General features: G+C 35.4%; 1 protein-coding gene across 2 annotated transcripts in view; it reads left to right on the forward strand.

Moving 5' to 3' along the window:
• The window catches only part of LOC145263210 (coatomer subunit beta-like), a 116,346-nt gene that overhangs the window by 17,930 nt on the left and 76,653 nt on the right, over positions 1-21,763 (forward strand). For both annotated transcript variants that reach the window (XM_080120285.1, XM_080120286.1), the window contains 5 exons: positions 8,766-8,880; positions 10,602-10,694; positions 11,915-12,052; positions 18,519-18,638; positions 19,909-20,016. In XM_080120285.1, coding sequence (XP_079976411.1) covers positions 8,766-8,880; positions 10,602-10,694; positions 11,915-12,052; positions 18,519-18,638; positions 19,909-20,016 — 574 coding nt within the window. The remainder of the gene's footprint in view (positions 1-8,765; positions 8,881-10,601; positions 10,695-11,914; positions 12,053-18,518; positions 18,639-19,908; positions 20,017-21,763) is intronic.

Consider the following 21,763-nt stretch of genomic DNA (forward strand, 5'->3'; position numbering starts at 1 on the left):
CTGGTGCATTTCGTCAATTTGTCAGCTGAACTTCGGTGTAATCGTTTTGCCCAGATTCAAGAAGCTGTGATGGATGAGACCAGTCACAAACCACTAAACAGTCACTGTAATCTTTTTTTTTTTTTTTTCAATTTTGGCTTCGGAAAGTGTTGTGGAACTTCCCAACCACTGCTGAACATCACCAGTTGTCATAGAGGATGCACTTCTCATCACACGCCACAATCCGCTTGAGAAATGTTGTTTTTGTTCTGCAGAAAGACACCTCCAATACGATTTTTTTTTTAATTATTGTTCAATTCATGCGGTACCCATTTATCCAACTTTTTTTACTTCCCTATTTGCTTTAAATGGCGAACGATTGTTGAGTGGTCGACCTTGAGTTCAACAGCAACTTCTCGTGTGGTTTTACAAGGATCAGCTTCTATTAAGGCTTCCAAATGTTCGTTATTAACCAGTTGGCTGGCCGCGACAGTCTTCATCTTCGAATCTCTCATCGGTATTGTGAAATTTCTTGAACCATGATAGTGTGGGACCTATTGGATTAGAGACTCTGTTTTGGGTTCTGTCTAAAGAGGAAAAACTAGTGATAGATGCCCCAGCCCAAATGTGACAAAACTGTTTCATGCTTGAGATAGGATACTCTCAGATGTGAGTATATCAACATAAAAACTGGTTATGCTTAATTCTATGATATTACATATTTTGGAATGCCGTATCTATATATCTGTAAAAGTGAAATTGTGTGTGCGTGTGTCTGTCTGTATGTGTACATTTCCCTACCAAATTACTGTCAATTTTCAGTCTACAGACTCGAGATTTGACATAAGGGGTACTGAGATTTGGGGAAATCTTTTTAATCGATTTTTGGTCAGAAATGTGGCTTTCAAGGGGTCAAAGTTCAATGATTTGACCTTTTGAAAACTCTATCAAACTCCTCCGCCAATCTTGAAATTTTAGATGGAGGTTCCTTGGACATGGCTCCAACTTTTTAACGTGATTTGAGCCAAAAACAAATGTTAAGGGGTCAAAATTAAAAAAAAAAAAAAAAAATTTAACCTTTGCGGTCTACCAAATTACTCAGCCAATTTTTGGTCTAAACATTTGAAATTTTACATAAGTGTATTCAGACATAGGGCAAGCTTTTTAATTAGTTTTTGGACAAAAATCTGGCTACCAAGGTGTCAAAATTCAAAAGATTCGACGTTTAGCAAACTATTCAGCAAATTTCGGGTGTAAACATTTGAAATTTTTAAAGCGTATTCAGACATGCAGCAAGCTTTTTAATCAGTATTGGGGCAAAAATTTAGCTGCCAAGAGGTCGAAGTTAAGAGTTGACCTTTGCAAACTCTACCAAACTCCTCGGCCAATTTTGGGTCTAAACACTTGAAATTTTAGATGTAGGTTACCTGGACAGGAATCAGACTTTTATATTAGATTTCAACCTAAAAATATCAGATGAAGGAACAGTCATTACTAAATTCTGCCGAAAAGCAGCCGAAGTATATTTGTACACTACAAGTCGGCCCTCCCTACTAAGGCCATTATCGGATATGCTAGGAATGAGATCATTCGCATCCAAAACAAATGCAGCAAGTCAAAAGACATGACAGAATGCACAAAATGGTTCCACCAGGTCCTAGAGACAAACGGGTACCCTAGCACTGTCATTAAACACCTCTGGAACACGAGAAAACATGTAAGAAGCTTCCCCACCAATACTTGCTTCCTTAAAATACCCCATCTCAGCGACCAGATCACAACCGCTATCCGAAGGGGTATCAGAAGGGAGGGTCTCAATATGCAACTAGCCCACTCTGGACCATCTCTTAGACAGCAGCTTTCTAAACGTAAGCACAACGAGGACCCACCACCATGCACATTGGAAAACTGCCCAGTATACTCTGCAACAATCTGCCACCTCACACACGTAGTATACAGACTAGAATGCTCTGCCTATGGAAAATTCTATGTGAGCAGCACCATGAGACCCCTACATATAAGAATTAAGGAACACACACAAACATCATCATTCCGCAACACCTGCAGAAACACTAGCGTATCTATTAAAGTCAATAATTTAACCACAGAATGCAATATTGGGAATCTTCGCATAAAAGAATCGTTACTAATATTCAAATTACGGCCAGAACTCAACAACAGACTGGAGCTCGGATCTTCATTCATTATATAATTCTACGTACGGCTCCCACTTAAGACTTACCATTACAACCATAACCCATTAGAACAGGTACACCACTCACAGCCCAACTTACAGTCCAGATAGGACCTTACTACAAGCCCCCCTCCCATATTTTTTTTTTTTTTTTTTTTACATAGGCATCACCACATTATCAAGGCCCAGAGGCCACTCAAGGATAAGGGTTAAAGAGTGTACAGTAGAAATTGGTCAATATAGTAATCATTAGTAATGAAAATTTGGTAAATTTAATAACTTATATGGAACGGCTCATCAAGAACTTATTTACTTTAGACTTGAAGACAACCATATTGTAGTCAGCCGGAAAGCAGGAAAACGGAAGACAATTCCACAGGCGTGCAGTTCTAAGAAAGAAGCTTTGTTCATGGAATCTACGTTTAGGTTTAGGCACAGATAAAGAGTGGGGGAAATTATTGATAGTGTTTACAGCTAGACGAGTGTTTCTTGTGAAAGTTTGGCGAGGGGGGACCATAGATTGAAGCTCAGTTGAACACTTTCCATGAAAATAACGATATATCAGAGACAAACTCGCAACATCTCTTCTGTGAGATAGAGGTTGCAAGGAGGAGAAAAGGACATCTCCTACGAGGCTACGAAGTCTATTTTGAACTCTATCAAGGCAGGACAAGTCCTTTCTAGCAGCTCCTGCCCAGATGTGGCAACAGTATTCCATCCTTGGACGTACCTGGCTCTTATATAGATAGAGAATAGCATCAGCAGTGAGATATCTACCGGATCGATAGAAAGATCCCACCATTTTTCCAGCGGCCTTGGCAACAGATTTGATATACGTGTTCCATTTAAGATCAGGAGTAATGGTCAAACCCAGAAGCTTGTCAAAACTTGAGGCCTCCTGAAGACGAGAGCCATTCATTTCAATTGATGACAAATGTGAATTAGAATGTTGATGATGTAAAGAGAGAAGCTTGGTTTTAGATGCATTAAAAGTAACCAGCCACTCCTTTCCCCATTGTACTACGTGCTCAAGATCAGAGGAGAGAGAATTGGAGAGAACTTGGTCGTTTACTGTCTTAGATGTGCTACCATAAATGGTAGTGTCGTCAGCATAAATGTCTACAAATGATGTAAGGATATGATTTGGAAGATCATTAATGTAGATCAGGAAAAGAGTTGGGCCCAGGATGGATCCCTGAGGGACACCGGCATTAATACTGTGAGCTTCTGATTTTTGCCCCTCAACTACTACTCTTATGAACCTATCAGAAAGAAATGATTTAATAATTGAGAAGACTTTTCCAGCTATACCATAGCTAGCGATCTTATGAAGTAAACCTTTATGCCATACCCTATCAAAGGCTTTAGATATGTCAAGAGCAATTGCCCTAGAAAGATTGCCACTGTCGAGAGATTTGCTAATCCTATGCGATATAACTGTAAGGACATCTGCTGTAGATCTAGCAGAACGGAAACCATATTGAGTGTCACTAAGAAGGTTATTTTTGTTGAGATGGTTGATTACTTCTGTATTTAACACAGATTCTAGCAACTTACTCATGACGCACAGGAGATTTATTGGCCTGTACTGAGAGGGGGATGAGCGATCACCTGAATTCTTAAATACAGGGCATACTGATGAGATTTTCCAGGGAGATGGGAAACTATTCTCCTTAAGACAACGTTTAAACAGTTTTGTAAGTATGGGCGCTAGTTCAAGTTGAAGTTTTTTGAGTACTATAATTGGAATACCGTCAGGGCCAGTTGCTTTACTCGAATCAAGGTTTTTGATTAGCTTCGCAACATCACGTACAGATATACGTATATCACATAGCATGTTTTCTGATACAGGAGGAAATATTGGGGGTTGGCGGTCCTGGTCGCAAAGGGTAGAATTAGCTGCAAAGTTCTTGACAAAGAGTTTGGCTTTGTCTGATGCTGACGAGATTACCTCAGGTTCATTGATAATAGTTGGGATGGAGCACACGCTTCTGTTCAGGATTCTGTTTGCTATTTGCCAAAACTGATGGGAACCAAGCCACTGCTCAGCTACTTTGGACTTAACAGATTGAGCATACAACTCTCTTGCGTTCCTTATTACTTTCTTACAATGGTTGCTGGCAGTCCTGAAAACGGCTTTAGTTTCCATACATCTATTACGTTTGAAGCAGTGGAAAAAGTGATTTCTGTGCGCAATGGCAGCAGCACATTCTGGAGAGAACCATGGCTGGCTGTTAGGTTTTTGCTGAAACTTTTTAGAGGGTATGAAATGGTCAATACCTACAATTAACCATTCAGTCAGGTCTAATACTATAGAGGACACATCCTTTTTAAACATGGAATGCAGAGGTAGATCAGATATAAATGTACGGAAGCTATTCCAGTCAGCCTTAGTGTATCGATATACTGTACAATGAAGAGGTACGTCTGGGGACTTATTACATTTCATTTTTATCTTAATTGATACAACAGAGTGGTCGGAAGATCCAAGAGGCGACAGAACAGAAACTGAACATAGTTCAGGGCAAGTTGTGAGAAAAAGGTCTAGTAGGCTCGCATACTGGCCGTCATTATCGGGCACACGGGTAGGTTCCTGAACAATCTGAGTGAGGTCATAGGCAATGGAGAAATCATGACAGAACCTCCCCTCATCATCGGTCTTGTTTGAGTGGGTCAACCATTCGACGTTGTGAACATTGAAGTCTCCACATACGTGAATGTTAGCTGAAGGATAAGTAGAAAGGACTTGGTCAATTTTCTCGGATATGCTTTGAAAGATAGTAACTCCGCTGTTGTGGGGGCGATAGAGAGTAAATATAAATGCAGTAGTGTGAGCTAAAGCAACCCGGAAGCACATATAGGGTAAGTTAGGATCTTCCCTGGAGATGTCCCTCCCACATGGAAAGCTATCTTTAATATAGGCACATATTCCATGCCCATGGCGATCTTGGGGGTCAGATTTAGAAGTTAAGTTAGAGTATCCTGTAATTGCAAACTCATCTAGGGAAATAGCCTGTCCAGTGCCAGTTTCACTTAAAAATAAAAGGTCTGGTTTAGTCTCCTGTAATTGGGTTTCAACCTCTGGAAGGTTAGAACGAAGACCTCTGATGTTGGAGAAGGAGACATGGTAGTAGAGGTCTACGTTGGAAGTTGGAGAACCGGGTAATTACATAAGAAAAAAAAAAAAAGAAATTTAATAAATAAAAAAACAGCAGTATATATTAAAAACAATAAATAATAATAAAAAAAAATAGCTAACTGAAGTACATAAACCAATTAAATAAAAAAAATATGTACTATCTATTACCACTTATAATTTTATAGAAATAAATAAATAAACAACTCCCAAGAAATGTCATCCCAATGCCCCCTTCCCACCTATCTTCCTACTCCTGGCAACACTAACCTAAACACCCAGTTGCCGACTGGGAGTGTACTACCCCGCACCCCACCTCCCCTCCTCTCATATCCCACCCCTACTTTTATTCTTCAATAGCTAACCGGACACAGCCTACCCGCGACTTACGTGACCTAGATAAAATAAGGCATCCCACACATCCGCAGAAAAAAAAAAAAAAAAAATAATAATAAAAACAAAATAAAGAACATACAAAATTAAAAACAGTACACGCTAAAGCAACAAGTTATAAACTAAAAAAAATAAATAAATAAAAATATAAACATGTTAATTACCTAATCAGACCATACAGAAACCCCCTCCTCACATTTGCTCCGAGGCCCCACACAGCTATCCAACTTCCGCTCCACCACCTAGCATGCTTTCAATCGATCTGTTAGGTTCACCATTTGAAAAGGGAATTTTTTTTGGAAATTAATAATGGATATTGTCGCAGACATAACAAGTAAGACATTTTACCAATACAACTGAATAAATATATGTATATATAAACATATGTGTATGTACTTATTGATTTGTAAATCGCCACTTGTTCTCGTCTTCTCTTACCAACAACGACTATATTTCATTCCTCGCATTGTGATAGCCTTCTAAATCTTTACTACATACCTATCCCACACAATGCTTCAAGTAAACTACACATCAGTCCTAAACTTTTATATATATACACATAAAGTTATGAACAGTACATAGGGCCCAAACAAAGCTGGGCTAAACTGCTAGTTTATAAGAATCTGCAAATACCTACAAACGGCTTTTAGTTTTTCTAATTTGCATATTTATTTTATAAACCGCTGCTAATCCATATAATACTCTGCTGGTTCTATACATTATGCTTTGAAAAAGATCAAATACAATTTTTGAAGGTCAAACTGCTTTAAAAAGGTCATTCTGGCAACCCTGGATAAGAATATAAGAGTGACCTCCCTTTGATGTAGCCTCATTTTTTAATATTATGATAATGTGATTGTTGTAATTGTGTGAGAAAGGAACATGTAATTTCGATGTGCAACGGTTTTTTACCAAAAAAAAATTCAGCGAAATGTTATCTAAAAAAAACAAAAAAAAAACAAAACGGGGCAAAAGAAATAAAATTAAGGAATAAAGGAATAAATTAAAGATTGTTTAATTATTTTCTGAGTATTTATTAGTATTAATTTATCTTGAGTCGGTTCTATATTTAAAATACAATGAACACTGTTTTTATAGAAATTTTAATAATCCCATTTGCTGCGTGTTGTTGGTTTTTCTGTCCAAAAAAACTAATTTTTTCCGCTATCCAGAAAAATATCGGCTTTATCAAAACATTTAATTCAATATATTCAGGACTCTACGGATAAACTTATCTTTAGTTGACCTTTGACAACTAAAGATTTTCGTTTACTTGCCAAATAGAAAAGTTACTAGCCAAACCTACGTGATTTTTAGAATATGACATCTTCGTTCTGTGACGAGTATGTACATCATAAAGATTTTTCTTTGTTTTCTTTTTTAATAAGTGTAATTCTAAATATGCACTAAATTTTATTTTGATACTTCCAGGTATAAACATTCTAATTTCTTCAGATGTTTTTAAAAAAAAAAAAAAAGAATTGTTCTATTAAATTTTTATTTTTTAAGTAATTTAACTTTGTTCATTTTATAAAAAAAAGTTAAAAAGATATTTTGCACTCATTAGAGATCTTTGGAAGATTGTCAGTGAAAGAAATACAATCGCCGAAAAATAAGCGTTTCATTATTTCTCGTAGCTACTTTGAAAAATCACTCGCAATGTAGTGCTGATATTTCTCATTCTATGGAATTTCCATGCGTTCCTCTAATCTTAATTCTTTTCATAATCATTCAGCATGCGGCATATCTTCCAGACAACCCATATGAAAATCCTTGGGTAAATATTTCTAAGATTAATGTGGAGAATATGTTTAAAATGTTCCGTTTTTATTTCTAAATGTTCCATTTTTAAAATGGCATTTTATTTCATTTCATCTTCATCTTTGGATGTGTTGGACTGTTATCATCTTGTATATAAGAGATGCAATTTTTCTCCTCTGGATGAAACTACCGTAGGTTGACGACAACAGATTGCACATAAAAATTTACTACGTTTACGTAATTAGCCATTACGTTATCTAACTATAGACCGCAGTTACCTACACATTATTTCGAGATATTAAAAAATTACATGACCACCACCACCACCACCATCATCATCATTATCATCCGAAATTAAAGAGGAAGTAGCTAAAATTTAACCCTTCCTTTTACCATTTACTCTTACGACATCATTCTACACGGAGTTCTTTTCTACTTTTTGCTTCTTCTGGGTGTTAACCGTCATTAACTATCTACAGATTTCAAACACATATTCTTACGGCTTAATGATTTCTCCTTTTGAAATATCCGTCGCAGCTAATTGGATGAGAAGTGTTCATTCTACAATTCCAGCATTTGCTTATTCCATTAAATAAACAAACAGTCAGCAACTATAAAATTTGCCGCCATTTTCAGTACGTACACATTAGTCTTACGTTTTATTTATTATTGACAGAATTATTCTTCCGCATAGATGGAGATAGAAACATACAGAGAGTGGGAGTGAGAGAGACAGAAATCCGCAGTTTTACAGTATAATTTGGGTATGATCAAACTCTGTTCGGTCTGCCTGCTTCCCACCTGACTACAACTTGGATGTGTTCAAGTCCAACATTAACAAATTCCTAATGAGCCGCCCCCTTAAGTAAACACTTCATCAAATCTCCACACTAACGTAATGTACTTGCAATAACCCTTATCCCTGAGTGGCTTCCGGGCCACTGTGTAAAAAAAGAAAAAAAAAAAAGAAAAAGTTATAACTTACTTCGCAACCATTTTTCGTTTTTCTCGTGAGGGGAGGGGGTTCATTGGTTACATAGTGTTTTCTTCTTTTTTTTTTTTTTTTTTTTTTTTTTTAATACAGTCCTTCTAGCTACTTGTGTGTGTTTAGCCGTCTTCCTTGAATTGTTTAAAATAGATTAATACATATCTTATGCGACAGGGATGAATTTACGTTTAATAAAACAAAGCCAACTTCATCCCCGTAACATAATTTGGATTTTTTAAAAATAATACATGTTTTTACATATAACCGTTAACGGGTCCTGCTAGTATTTCTTATATTTTTTTCTTTTCTTTCAGAAACCATGATTTCCTCATTCCTGATGCTCCGGAATTGATTGCCAAATTCTTGGAAGAAGAGCAAGATATGTCTTGCAGGCGCAACGCCTTTATGATGCTTATCCATGCCGACCAGGTAAAACCAAAACCGAATATCCATTTTTAAAGTTTTTATTTTTTCTCAAAGAATTCCTTTTCTCAAAAAACAAAAAATGAAGTAATATTTGTATGATGTATGTATGATCCTGTGATGGAAAGAAAAATATCATATTCCAAAAAGCATGCAAATTGGTCATGTAGTTTTATGAATAAAAGCATTTTTAAGCAATTAATAGGAATTCATGACAATTACAACAAAAATCTCACTAGTTTGAATTGATTTATCTTTCTTTTTTTTCTTAGATTTGTTTTCAAATTGGCGTTATGGTACAGTTGCTCCTAGGTTAACCATAAAATTTGATTTTCTTATTTAAAACTTAAACTACTTGATACGTTTGATTTTTGGAATATGATATTTTCATTATGGGTATGTACATCATACAGATTTTTCTCTGTTTTTGTATTTTTTTAATATGGGTGAATTCTGGACAAGTTATACCTAAAATTTTATTTGGCTAGACACAGAATGTATAATTTAAGATGCTACACTTCATTTTTATCTGTTCACTGTCAATGAAAGAAATCCTTCTAGACTGAGACAATTGTAAGGTTTACTCAAATTCCCCGTTTTGAAGAATTGGATTTTCCCCCGCATTAAAAAAAAATTGATCTTGTATTTCATGAAAAGGTAAGTAAATAAGTAGCACTTCAAATAATTGTAAAGGAAGTCAGAGAAGTTGGTCTTTTGCGTTTTACTCCTGCAATATAATAGGAGCAATGAAAAAGAGTCACAAATAACTCCATTATTTGCTCTGGGAATTGATTTAGGTTTTACAGCAATTTACATCTTTAAGTTAAAATTCCTATTGGCCCGGAAGATTTTTGCTACCAATAACATTACAATCCTAGTTAATTAAATGCTCAGGGGAAAAAAATTATTCTAGGCCATTAAAAATTGGCAAAAAGTTATAGCCTGTTGACTAAAATAAGTGCCTTCTATAACACTTCTAGAGTATTGTAGTGAATAATCCTTAATTATCTCTAATTGTACATTGAATGACTACTATGCTGCACCTTATAATAAAGGTCTATACAAAATTTCAGTCAGATTGGTCCAGTAATTTCTGAGAAGACTGAAACAGACAGAAAACAGATAAGAGAAAAAAAATTTTTTTAAGTTATTTTCATATTATTTGGACTCTTCCGACTACAGTTTTCATCTTGAGTGTCATTTTCACAACATTTCGGTCGATGTAACTTCTGACGTTCTTCAGCTGTATCTTGTTGAGAGTTTAGAATTTGGGCGGAATTTCAAACAAAACCCTTTATTTACTTCACGGTCCGCAATGATCCGTGGCGCAGTGGTTAGTGTACTTGGAAAAATCAATTATAAAAGTGACCTCCTCCTGAAGGTTGAAGGTTCAATTCTCAGTGTGGGCGACCAAAGATTACTTAGAACTTTTATCCAGTCATGGCTGACGGAATAAGAGCATGCTACCCCCATGAAGTAAATAAAGGGTTTCGCTTGAAATTCCGTCCAAATTCTTGAGTTTGACAGAAACTTTCTCAGAGTTCAACAAGATACACCTGAAGAAAGTCTGAGGTTACACCGACTGAAACGTTGTGAAAATAACGCTCAAGATGAGAACGATAGTTCGATAAATCCAAACAATACAGATAACCAATCCTCATCTTAAAACTCGAGAAACATAAAAGTTATTGTTTTACAATTTTTTTTTTTCTCCTTTTTCTTGACAGGAGGCAGCATTAAATTACCTGAGCAGTTGTATCGATCAAGTGAATTCCTTTGGAGATATTCTACAGTTGGTCATCGTTGAGTTGATATATAAGGTATGTGTAACGTTTTATTGTTTCTTATTTCAGTTAACAGCCGTTTTAAATGCTGACATGTGGAATGACTTTTAGAAGTTGATTTACAAACTATGTATATATAAGGTGAGTACCACTTTGGTGTAGCATGCTAACTAATTGCTGTTTATATTTCCAAAATACCAAAGGCAAAAGTTTCCCAGGAAACGTTTTCCTTCAGTATGGGGTGGGAGGGTTAATCTGCCTAGGATAAGTGCTGCTAACCTGGTCATGCATTTATTTATCTGTCACTAAACTATTGGAATTGTTCCATTATGAGTAATTGCCTCTATCTATGACAGTTTGCGATCAAACTAGTTCCCAGTTTTTTTTTTTTTTTTTTTTTTTTGGATCATCTCCTCTTATATGATCTGACGTGTCACATCTGTGATCCTCTTGATCCGTTTCATTTTCAGTCTTCAATATTTCATCTTACTCGCTGCTTCCTGTACCATTTCTTTCGTGGTTATTAACGCTGGGCCATATGATATACTGCTTCTGCAACTCCTTGAATCTGGTGCAATTTTCTGTTTCTTGTGTATTAAAAATTGATAAAGTAGGTTTTTTTTTGGGGTGGGGAGGATTCCAAGTAAAAAATCAAATTTTATAAATATTCAAGAACTAATGATCTTGCCCACCATTTTGAAACTTAATTTTAAGAAAAAAAGGGAGGTAACTCTTGCATGATTTATATTGTGATACAAATCTCATTAATCACTTAAAATGGGTTTCTTTATAAAAATAAAACTACTTGATTCATCTATGTGATTTTTGGAATATGATATTTTTGTTTTGTCATGGATATGTACATCATATAGATTTTTTTTGTTTTTTATATGGGAGAATTCTGGACAAAAATCCAAAATTGTTTGTTTCAACGGAATATCTCTTAGAAATTTCTTCCATTTATCATGATGGTTGGGAATCGATATAGTATTGTAATAGATGTAGCTGGAAGTAGATTTATAGCTGCAGGTATTTTATGAGTTGCTGTTGGGGGGGGGGGTGCAGGTATTTTATGAGTTGTTGTTGGGAGGGGGGTGCAGGTATTTTATGAGTTGTTGGGAGGGCGAGGTGCAGGTATTTTATGAGTTGTTGTTGGGGCGGGGCAACAAGTATTTTCTGCATTGTGGGAGGGGGCAAGTATTTTATGAATTGTAGGAGCAGGTATTTAATGGGTCAATTTTATTTTACCCTTTCAGGTGTGTCATGCGAATCCATCTGAGCGTGCGCGCTTCATCCGTTGCATTTATAACCTTTTGAACTCCTCAAGCCCAGCTGTTCGTTACGAGGCTGCTGGAACTCTTGTCACTCTTTCCAGTGCTCCCACGGCTGTCAAGGTAAGCCAGTCACTTTTAACGTAGTAAAATCTGTCTTATATCGTTATAGCCCAAACTTTGCCCTTTTTACTCCTTCACCTAATAAAAAAATTTATTTTTATATTTATTATTATTCACCTAATAAAAAATAATTTTTTATATTATTCGCCTAATAAAAAAAAATTTATTTAAAAAAAATATTTTTGTACTTGAACAAGAGCCGAACACCTGAGTTGGAGCACTATTGCTACGTCTGGGGAGAAGCTGCTCAGAGCACCATTTTCCTGTCTGGACAGAATTCAAAACTGGCTTCAAACTATTTTCTCCTCACTTTTTCTTGCAGAAGACATGTTGCGAGTTTATCTCTGCTCTATCGTTATTTTTGTGACTAGTGCTCAACTGAATTTCACTCCTCTAGTAAAACACTCGCCTTGAACCCCTATATACGACCCCCCCCCCTCACTGTATATATCTACCTCTCTCTAAACGCAGATTCCATGAACAAAGCTTCTTTGCCAGAACTGCCCGTCTGTGGAACGCTGTTCTACTGGCCTGCTTCCCGGTTCAATACAACATGGTAGCCTTCAAATCCAATGTAAACAAGTTCTTGTTGAGGCGTCCCCATAAATAATCCAAATTCTACCGCCTCTACACTATCAATGATTACTACACTACCACCTTACATTTGTTATATCCTTACTTTAAATAAGAATACAGCAAGAAACACAGGGTTATGGGTGAAAGACAAAGGGGTTTATTTACAAGGGAATACATGTGACATAAAAGTTACTCGACATATTGTCTTATTCTCTTCCTGTCTTTTTTCCTTCTGCCTCAGTCACATGACAGGGTCAATATATCCATCGTTCATTTCATCTATGAAAGGATGTTAGGTTATTCCATTACATCACATTCATTAACCCTTATCCTTGAGTAGCCTTTGGGCCTTGATAAATGGTGACTCCCAAGTAAAAAAAAAAAAAAAACTATTAGCAATTTCCCTTACTCTTTATCTGTGCCTGAAACTAAACAAAAATTTCTGTAAGCTACCTAGAACTGTCCATCTGGTGAACTCAGTATTTCGGGACTGCTTCCCAGATGGTTATAACATGGTTATTTTCAAGTCTAATATAAACAATTTTTTTTTTTTTTGAGACATCCTCTTAAATAATCGATATTTACCCAATTTCCACGATCACTGATCACCACCGTGTTCTTGCTTGACACTCATTGACTCTTGTCCTTGTGTTACATGATAAGGGCTGTCCCCTTTTCATGTAAGAATAAAAATAGAGAGGTTACTTAAAATGAAAATAAAATGAGAGAAAGCAGAAATCGAACCTTGGATATAAGTTTTAAAGAACAATAGGTTTAAATGGAATGTCCAGTAAATTGTTAATTCTGATGAAATAAATAATAAATAAACTATTCATTGTTAAAAGAATGTGGATAATAAAATATGGGTTAAATGAATTAGATATGCAGGTTAAATTCCTTTGTGAAAATAACAAAGAAAAAATAGGTTATTGGAAAATCAGAATGTTCGGGAAACGTGCAAGTCGCGCATGTGGTGGCACGTGAGTTTGGTCACGTTGGCCGGACATGCATGGATTTCTCAATATAGGAAGTGAGAGTTAGTTAGTTAGTTGGAGAGTTAGTGAGAAACTCAGAGGGAGTCAGAGTCAGGCGATAGTCTGGATCCAGACATGGGTTCCAATCGTCTAGAAGCGAGACGATCATATTTTGAAACTTAATATGTGACGCTTTGAATTCCTGAATGCAAAGCCACCAACCGGTTCAAGTGGAAGAAGAATAAATGTTCAATGTGTTTTATAACTCCGTCTCCTGTGTCCATCATTACATGAAAAAGGTATTGTCTATTTATGTGTACAAACTATTTGAAATTCATCATCTAAAAAATGTGTTAGAAAGTATATGTGTCTATTTATGTTATACAAACACTCCCGTTCATACGAACTGTCAAAGCATAAATGCCAACATGTCAATCCATTGGCATAAATGCAAACCTCTCAATTATCGGTCTGTCTATCTAGATATGAAAACACTTCCTCAAAATGTATTTATATGCAATCTCACTCATTTATAAACTCTCACTCTCTCTTTATATTTCACTAATGTGTTAATGTCCACATCTCTTCTCTAACAATGTTAATGTCTCCATGTCTTACACATATGAACACTTAAGACTCTTACTCCAAGCATAACATGAAAGTTAATATATAACATATATGAAATTTTGTGTACGTGACTAGTCCACTCATGCAAGGGTGGGTTAAAAAAAAAAAAAAAAAAAAAAGAAACTGGCGTTACCACGAAAAAAAAAAAAAAAAAAAAAAAAACACGTTTACTAGACGATCACAGAATGCGGAAAAGAAATTCAAAATGAAATAAAACAATAATTTAAAAAAAAAAAAGAGAACATGCACACATACGCAGTATTGAAAAATATAAGAAAAAAAATGAACACACAAAAGAACAAAAGATACAAGAAATATTAAAAAAAGAAAAGAAAAGGCCGATATGCCGCAAAAGAAATCCGTAGTAATGAATTGAAATGAATTCTTTTGTTTATGTAGCACATACACACAACAAAATAAATGTCAGATGTTTTGCAGGTCAAAGCAGTTTGTTTAAAGTTCAACTGTCAATCATTATTGTAACAATTTGTGTCAAAGTCCGATGTACTTTTAAAAACTTGTTATTAAAAAAAAAAATAAATAAATAAATAAAATACGCTATTGTCCAAAAGAAAGCTACAGAAATGTGAAACGATTGAACTTCGCAGCTTTTTTAATGTGCGTTTTAATTGTTTGTCTTTAAAAAAAAAGGGGACAATTTATTTGTATTAACGGACTTTGAAATGTATAATGTAACATATTTTTTTTAATGTTTTATATTGCAAAATGCCTTAAATGTATGTAAATGTAATGTTTTTTTTTTGCGACAGGAATTCAAAGTAATTATTAGATATATACATTAGAATTAAAATGATCTAGTAGAAAATAAGATTAAGACGAATGGTTGGCTTAAAAATCAGTTAGACTTTTAAGAGTGGGACAAAATAAATTACGTGAACGGGTATTTAGAGAGTTTTTAGATGTGATAAGCCGTAAGAAAGATGTTTTTTTTTTTTTTAGCAATTTGTTTTTTTTTTTTTAGGTCCTATAATTTTTCTCCAAGAAAAGTGACTTGGTAGGGATTGATAAGCACAAGATGTGCCCCTATTCGAAAATTTTGGGGACCTGGTTAATTAAGTGCTTAAAATAAGCTGGTTGCACGTAACAACTCCAAGCAAGTGGTAAGACTTGGCTTAATTAATAAACAGGCGTTGGAAAGCATACGAAAATTCTTAAGGGGACCAGTAAACCGATGATAGGTAGTCCCGAGGCAATCACATATAGCTTAATGAAGTAAGAGACAGGCAAAAATATGCCGTAAAATACGTAAGAAAGATATAACCTTGTTTTTTTTTTTTTTTTTTTTTAGAGACGCATGAATGTGGGATATATCTGCTGGATCTTGGAAGCTCTGGTGAGAGAAAAGAAAAATCACAAAAAATAGGGCAATTAGATAGAATTTAGTGCGCAATTAAGGTGTTGGGCGCAGAAAAGTGTTAGTTAGGGGTGATATTTCTAAATCCTCGTCGAAGTTTCAAGAATCCAAGCAAGGAAATCCGAGTGAATCCGTATGAGAGAAAAAAGGTATATCTTAAACTTCTGAAGCCAACCACAAAGATTTAAGTATATGAGCTTTGGTATGTCCCGTATAAGATAGTTATAGAATAAAAAACAAAGCTATACTTGATAAGACTAACCATGTGGAAAGAGTTGATCAGGACACTTTTGGGACGAAGGAAGTCGTCCATTTCGAGGGAGGTGGAAACCTCTAGTCTGCGGCATATGGGTGGCTGGAAAGTAGCTGATGTGAATCATAGGTAAAGACCCTACACCCAAAAAGTAAATGCCAAGAAGATCAGAAAGGTTCTGATCTTATAAAAATAAATAATTGTGAAGTCGGCCGTGGAGGGCTGACTGAAAGATTTTTTTTTTTGTTTTTTTAGCCTGATCTTTCTAGCCGTGTGGTTGTGTAGATGTAAAAATAAAAAATGTACTAAATTTAAAAATGCATACATTTTTTTTTTTTTTTTTTTTTTTTTTTTTTTTTTTTTTTTGTGAAATATGGAAGGGAGGGATGTTACATAAGAGCTGTCCCCTTTTCATGTAAGTATAAAAATAGAGATTACTTAAAATGAAAATAAAATGAGAGAAAGCAGAAATCGAACTTTGGATATTTGGATATAAGTTTTAAAGAACAATAGGTTTAAATGGAATGTCCAGTAAATTGTTAATTCTAATGAAATAAATAATAAATGAACTATTCATTGTTAAAAGAATGTGGATAATAAAATATGGGTTAAATGAATTAGATATGCAGGTTAAATTCCTTTGTGAAAATAACAAAGAAAAAATAGGTTATTGGAAAATCAGAATGTTCGGAAAACGTGCAAGTTGCGCATGTGGTGGCACGTGAGTTTGGTCACGTTGGCCGGACATGCATGGATTTCTCAATATAGGAAGTGAGAGTTAGTTAGTTGGAGAGTTAGTGAGAAACTCAGAGGGAGTCAGTCAGGCGATAGTCTGGGTCCAGACATGGGTTCCAATCGTCTAGAAGCGAGACGATCACATTTTGAAACTTAATATGTGAATTTTGTAATTCCTGAACGCAAAGCCACCAACCGGTTCAAGTGGAAGAATAAATGTTCAATGTGTTTTATAACTCCGTCTCCTGTGTCCATCATTACATGAAAAAGGTATTGTCTATTTATGTGTACAATCTATTTGAAATTCATCATCTAAAAAATGTGTTAGAAAGTAAATGTGTCTATTTATGTTATACAAACACTCCCGTTCATACGAACTGTCAAAGCATAAATGCCAACCTGTCAATCCATCGGCATAAATGCAAACCTCTTAATTATCAGTCTGTCTATCTAGATATGAAAACACTTTGTCAAAATGTATTTATATGCATCTCTCTCAATTATAAACTCTCTCTATTTATATATATTTCACTAATGTGTTAATGTCTTACAATATGAACACTTACAACATGAATCTCTCCTAAGACTGCCTCATCACTCTTAAGACAATTATTCTTACTTATAACATGAACAACAAAAGAACATTCATCATCTTAAGTATAATAAGTGAAACGTTAAAATATAACACTTGAATCACCTTTGGGCTTTGATAAGCCATGACTCTATAGTAAAAAAAATTTCTAAATTTATAAAATAGAAATAATTTAACATAATTTCTGTTATGACGTTTCTAAATTTTTGAGATGAGGATTGGTTATTCATATTGTTTGGATTCATTGGACTACTGTTCTCAGCTTGGGTGATTTTTTTCACAACGTTTCGGTTGATATAACCTTCGACCTTCTTCAGTTGTATCTTGTCAAACTCAGGAATGCTTCTGTCGAACTCTGGAATTTGGATGGAATTTCAAGCAGAACCCTTTATTTACTTCACGGGGTTAGCGTGCTCTTGTCCCGTCAGCCATGACTGGATAGAGGTCCTAAGTAATTTGCAATTGTATTTTTCGGTCATCTGCATTGAGTATTGAACCTTCAACCTTCAGGAGAATATCATTTTTACAATTGATTTTTCTGAGTACTCTACTGTGCCATGGGTCCTTGCTGAAAAAGATCGAAGGTTACATCGACCGAAACGTGAAAAATCTCATTCAAGATGAGAACAGTAGTCCGATGAATCCAAATAATACACATAATTTCTATGAGAAATATTTGGAATCAAGTCTCCCCTTGCTGTTATTTCAAATCATTTGAAATCATAGCAGCAAATTTTAGTCTCCCTTCCATGAAAGCCAGAGGTTTTGTGGAAATATCATAATAAAGTCGTATTCCTGTCTGCTTGTTCCCAATTTGATTAATATATGCAACAGGTACAGTTTCACAAACAGATTTTAATGCTGAAAACGAACTCTTAGGTTATAATCATGCCAGTCAAGGATACATCTTTTATACAGTCTGGCAGCTAATTTTTTTTTTTTTTTAGTTAGGTTCATGGTTCTGAATAGTCCTAGGTGGTCTACTCTCTCGAGGTTGTTGCCTTCTGTCTTTCAGGTGTAGTAATTTCTTGCTTACTGCCTGTGGTCCTGCCAAAGAATGCCGATGAGACTGCTCAGTCAATTTTTAAAAGGCTAGAATGCTAGTTCACCCCCGCCCCAACAAACACCCACCCACCTGACCTTGTGTCATATCTTTCTATAGCGGAAGGAAGTAAATAAATACTTGCTTCGGATCAATGGAAAATATTTTCATAATTATTTATTTAGGAATATATATATATATATATATATATGTGTGTGTGTGTTTTAATTCTTTGTAGTTTTGAATGTCGTCCTCGTCTTCATTTTCTTTTTTCTTTTTTTTTTCTTTGCAGGCCGCTGCCAGCTGCTACATCGAACTTATCATCAAAGAAAGTGATAATAATGTAAAATTGATTGTTCTCGATAGACTCATTGCGCTTAAAGAGGTTCCAGCTCATGAGAAAGTTTTGCAGGTAAGAGTTGCTTCCCTTTGACTTTGTGGGGTGAATTTTGTTTTTCTTTTTACTGGTAAATACTATAAGGCAGAACCCAGCGTTACCAAGTGATAAACTAAGATCTTTGTGTATTGCTGCCCACTCTAAAATGTAAATGTAATGCATATCTCTTGAGTTGAAAGCCATGTTTAGTTTCAGAACAGTTTCCGATGGTTAGTTGGTTTATACAAGTCGTGGAGGTGACTGGTTCTCAGTAGACAGTTGTTTTGTACAGGTTCCTGACTTTATAATTTTTGTAGCCAAAGAGCAAAATATTCTTCCCGTGTTGACACGTTGAAAACATGCAAGGTTGCTAAAAAAAAAATTTTTATGGAGCATTTCTGGTGTCTGATTGGTTGGTAGCAGAACGCAAATTTGATTCGTCAGTTCCTAGCAGCATCATTTATAAATACAATCTCCCAACTGTGAGGGACCATACTCTCATTATGAATAAAAAATAGTGTTCATCATTAAACAGTACTTTAGCATCAAATGGGGTTTCAATTCTAAAGTTCTACACAGAATATAGACATTAACGGTTTCCATTTGACATTAGGAGAGAACAGCTATCCTGGTGAGACGTTTTCTAGCCTGGTAAAAAAGGTCTCGATTCAGTTTCTTGAATCAACTATAAAAGTTATCTACATTGAATCAGAACAGTGTGTCCTTTGGTAGAAGTATACACACTAGAGCCATTAGCACTAGCCACTCCCTCTTAGATAGGATCCAGAAAAGAGTTTGGGATCTAATAGATCCCTCTTTGTCAACTAAGCTCCAACCTCTGTCCCATCGCTGCAATATTGCATCTCTCTCTGTACCTGTTTTATAAATATTTTAATGGAATGTGCTCTGATGAATTCGTTGCACTTGTGCACCTCGACGTACATATCCCCCAACAAACCCGCTTAGCAACAAAATCTCACCTATTCACTGTTGTGGTCCCTAGATGACAGAAAGCTTTCTATTCAAATAGTTTCTTCCCTTGGAATTCCTTTCTTGTTACCTGCTTCTCTGACTGTTCTGATATGCAGAAGTTTAAATGTAATGTAAACCAACATCTTGTTAATCTTTCCTAGGAATGGTCCCAAATAGTAGCCCCTCACGTTCAAGTGGCGATATGCCTTGTTAGGAGTGAATGCGAGTTTTAAAAAAAAAAAAAAAAAAAAAAATACATATCTGTTGTGTATTAAGATTCTAAAGCTTCTTTTTTTTTTTTTTCTTTTTTTTTTGTCGTTTTTTTTTTCCCTAGGAACTTGTGATGGACATTTTGCGTGTGCTTGGAGCTCCTGATTTGGAAGTGAGGAAAAAGACGCTGAACTTGGCTCTTGACCTGGTCACCTCCAGGACAATTGAAGAGGTAAGGCAGAGGACAATTGTCATCCACACACACTCACCCTCCTGAATCCATTGTAATGGCAACTTACTGCTGGTCTCATCAAGCTCGTACTGTCTTTCTCAGGAGAAATCTTTAACTGATATATTAGAGTCAAATGACGGCAAAGGAAGGATTTTTTTTTTTTTTCTCATACCTTGAAAGTTGTTCATATTTCCATAATAGTTCTATCAGCACTAAAGAAATGCTGATGGAAACCATCATGAAAAGACAAATGAGTTTCATTTACCGTCAAAGAGGTATAGAATATCTAATATTGACTGTTGGAATGTTAGGATTGGAAAAGCAAGATCGACCAACACGCACTTGGATAAACAACTTGATTAATTCGATGGGATTATTGGCAAAAGTTGAGTTGTCGCTGGCTATGGATAGCCTTTTCCTTTTGTTTTGTAGTCTTTTCCTTATCTTTTTTGTAGACCTTTTCTTTTTCTTTTTTTTTGTCTTTTCTATTTTTTTCTTTTTTTTTGTCTTTTCTATTTTTTTCTTTTGTCTTTTCTTTTTTGTCGCCTTTTCTTTTTTTCTCGCCTTTTCCTTTTTTTCTCGCCTTTTCCTTTTTTTCTTGCCTTTTCTTTTTTTCTCGCCTTTTCTTTTTTTCTCGCCTTTTCTTTTTTTCTCGCCTTTTCTTTTTTTCTCGCCTTTTGTAATGTTTTTTTTTCCACATGATGTATACAATGACAGGAGTACTGATATAATGTGTAATGTATATGATGATGATGAGTTGTTTTTGTAACAAGTGTTTATAAAAAATATATGCGAGTGAATGTCACAAGAAACAAGTACTGACAGAGTGAACAGGAAGTGACTGTTGAGAAGATATTGTTGTTAAAAGTGAAAGACTAGACATGTTTTGAAGGATTTCTTTCTTCTCTGCATAAAGATGAGTTGCAAGAAGATTAATACATGTACAATGTTTTAAAAGGATTTCAATAAAAACAAACTGAGCATGCGGGGTTCCCTTCCATGAGTGAATGGTTTGGGAGCAATTCTATCCCTATAATGCCCCTGAGGGGGTACCAAGTTATCCGGAAAATCTATTCTGGCAAAAATTAATTTTCACTATAACTAATGTTTGTGCAAAAATTTTAAAAAAATCCCAGGCGTTGTTATTGAGGAAAGTGCGAACAGACAAACGGGAGTGAATTACTAGGTTAAATCCCTCCTTTGTCGGGAGACCAATAAAAGTGAAAAAAAAAATTGATGAAAGGCAAAAATGTATTATGTAGACAGTTACACATTGCTGAGTATTATAAGAGAAATGCTGTGCTACTACAAGGAGAGATATGGACAGTCTACATTCACTATGAATGTCACATCAATATGACATGCACAGCCATAATTGTTACATTGCCGAAATTTGCTCATGTTTGACTCTGTAGTGTCACAAATCACTTAAAAGCAGTTAAAAAACAACACTTCTATAACTATTGCTACTAACATGAAAAAAAAAATTTAACAAAAATTAAAAATCCATTAAAATTATTGGATTAAAAAATTGTTTTAAAATTTTTACTCATTTTTGTATTTTCTTTTCCCCCGTTACTTTTTTTCTATTTTTCCTTCCCCACCCTCCCCCATTTTCCCTTCCCCTCTCCTTTCCTCTCTCTCTCTCACTTCCCCCTCCTCTCTCTCACTTCCCCCTCCTCTCTCTCACTTCCCCCTCCTCTCTCTCACTTCCCCCTCCTCTCTCTCACTTCCCCCTCCTCTCTCT

This window comes from Euprymna scolopes, chromosome 38 (assembly GCF_053919585.1).
Source record: "Euprymna scolopes isolate OS-2025 chromosome 38, ASM5391958v1, whole genome shotgun sequence".
Taxonomy (NCBI): Eukaryota; Metazoa; Mollusca; class Cephalopoda; order Sepiida; family Sepiolidae; genus Euprymna; species Euprymna scolopes.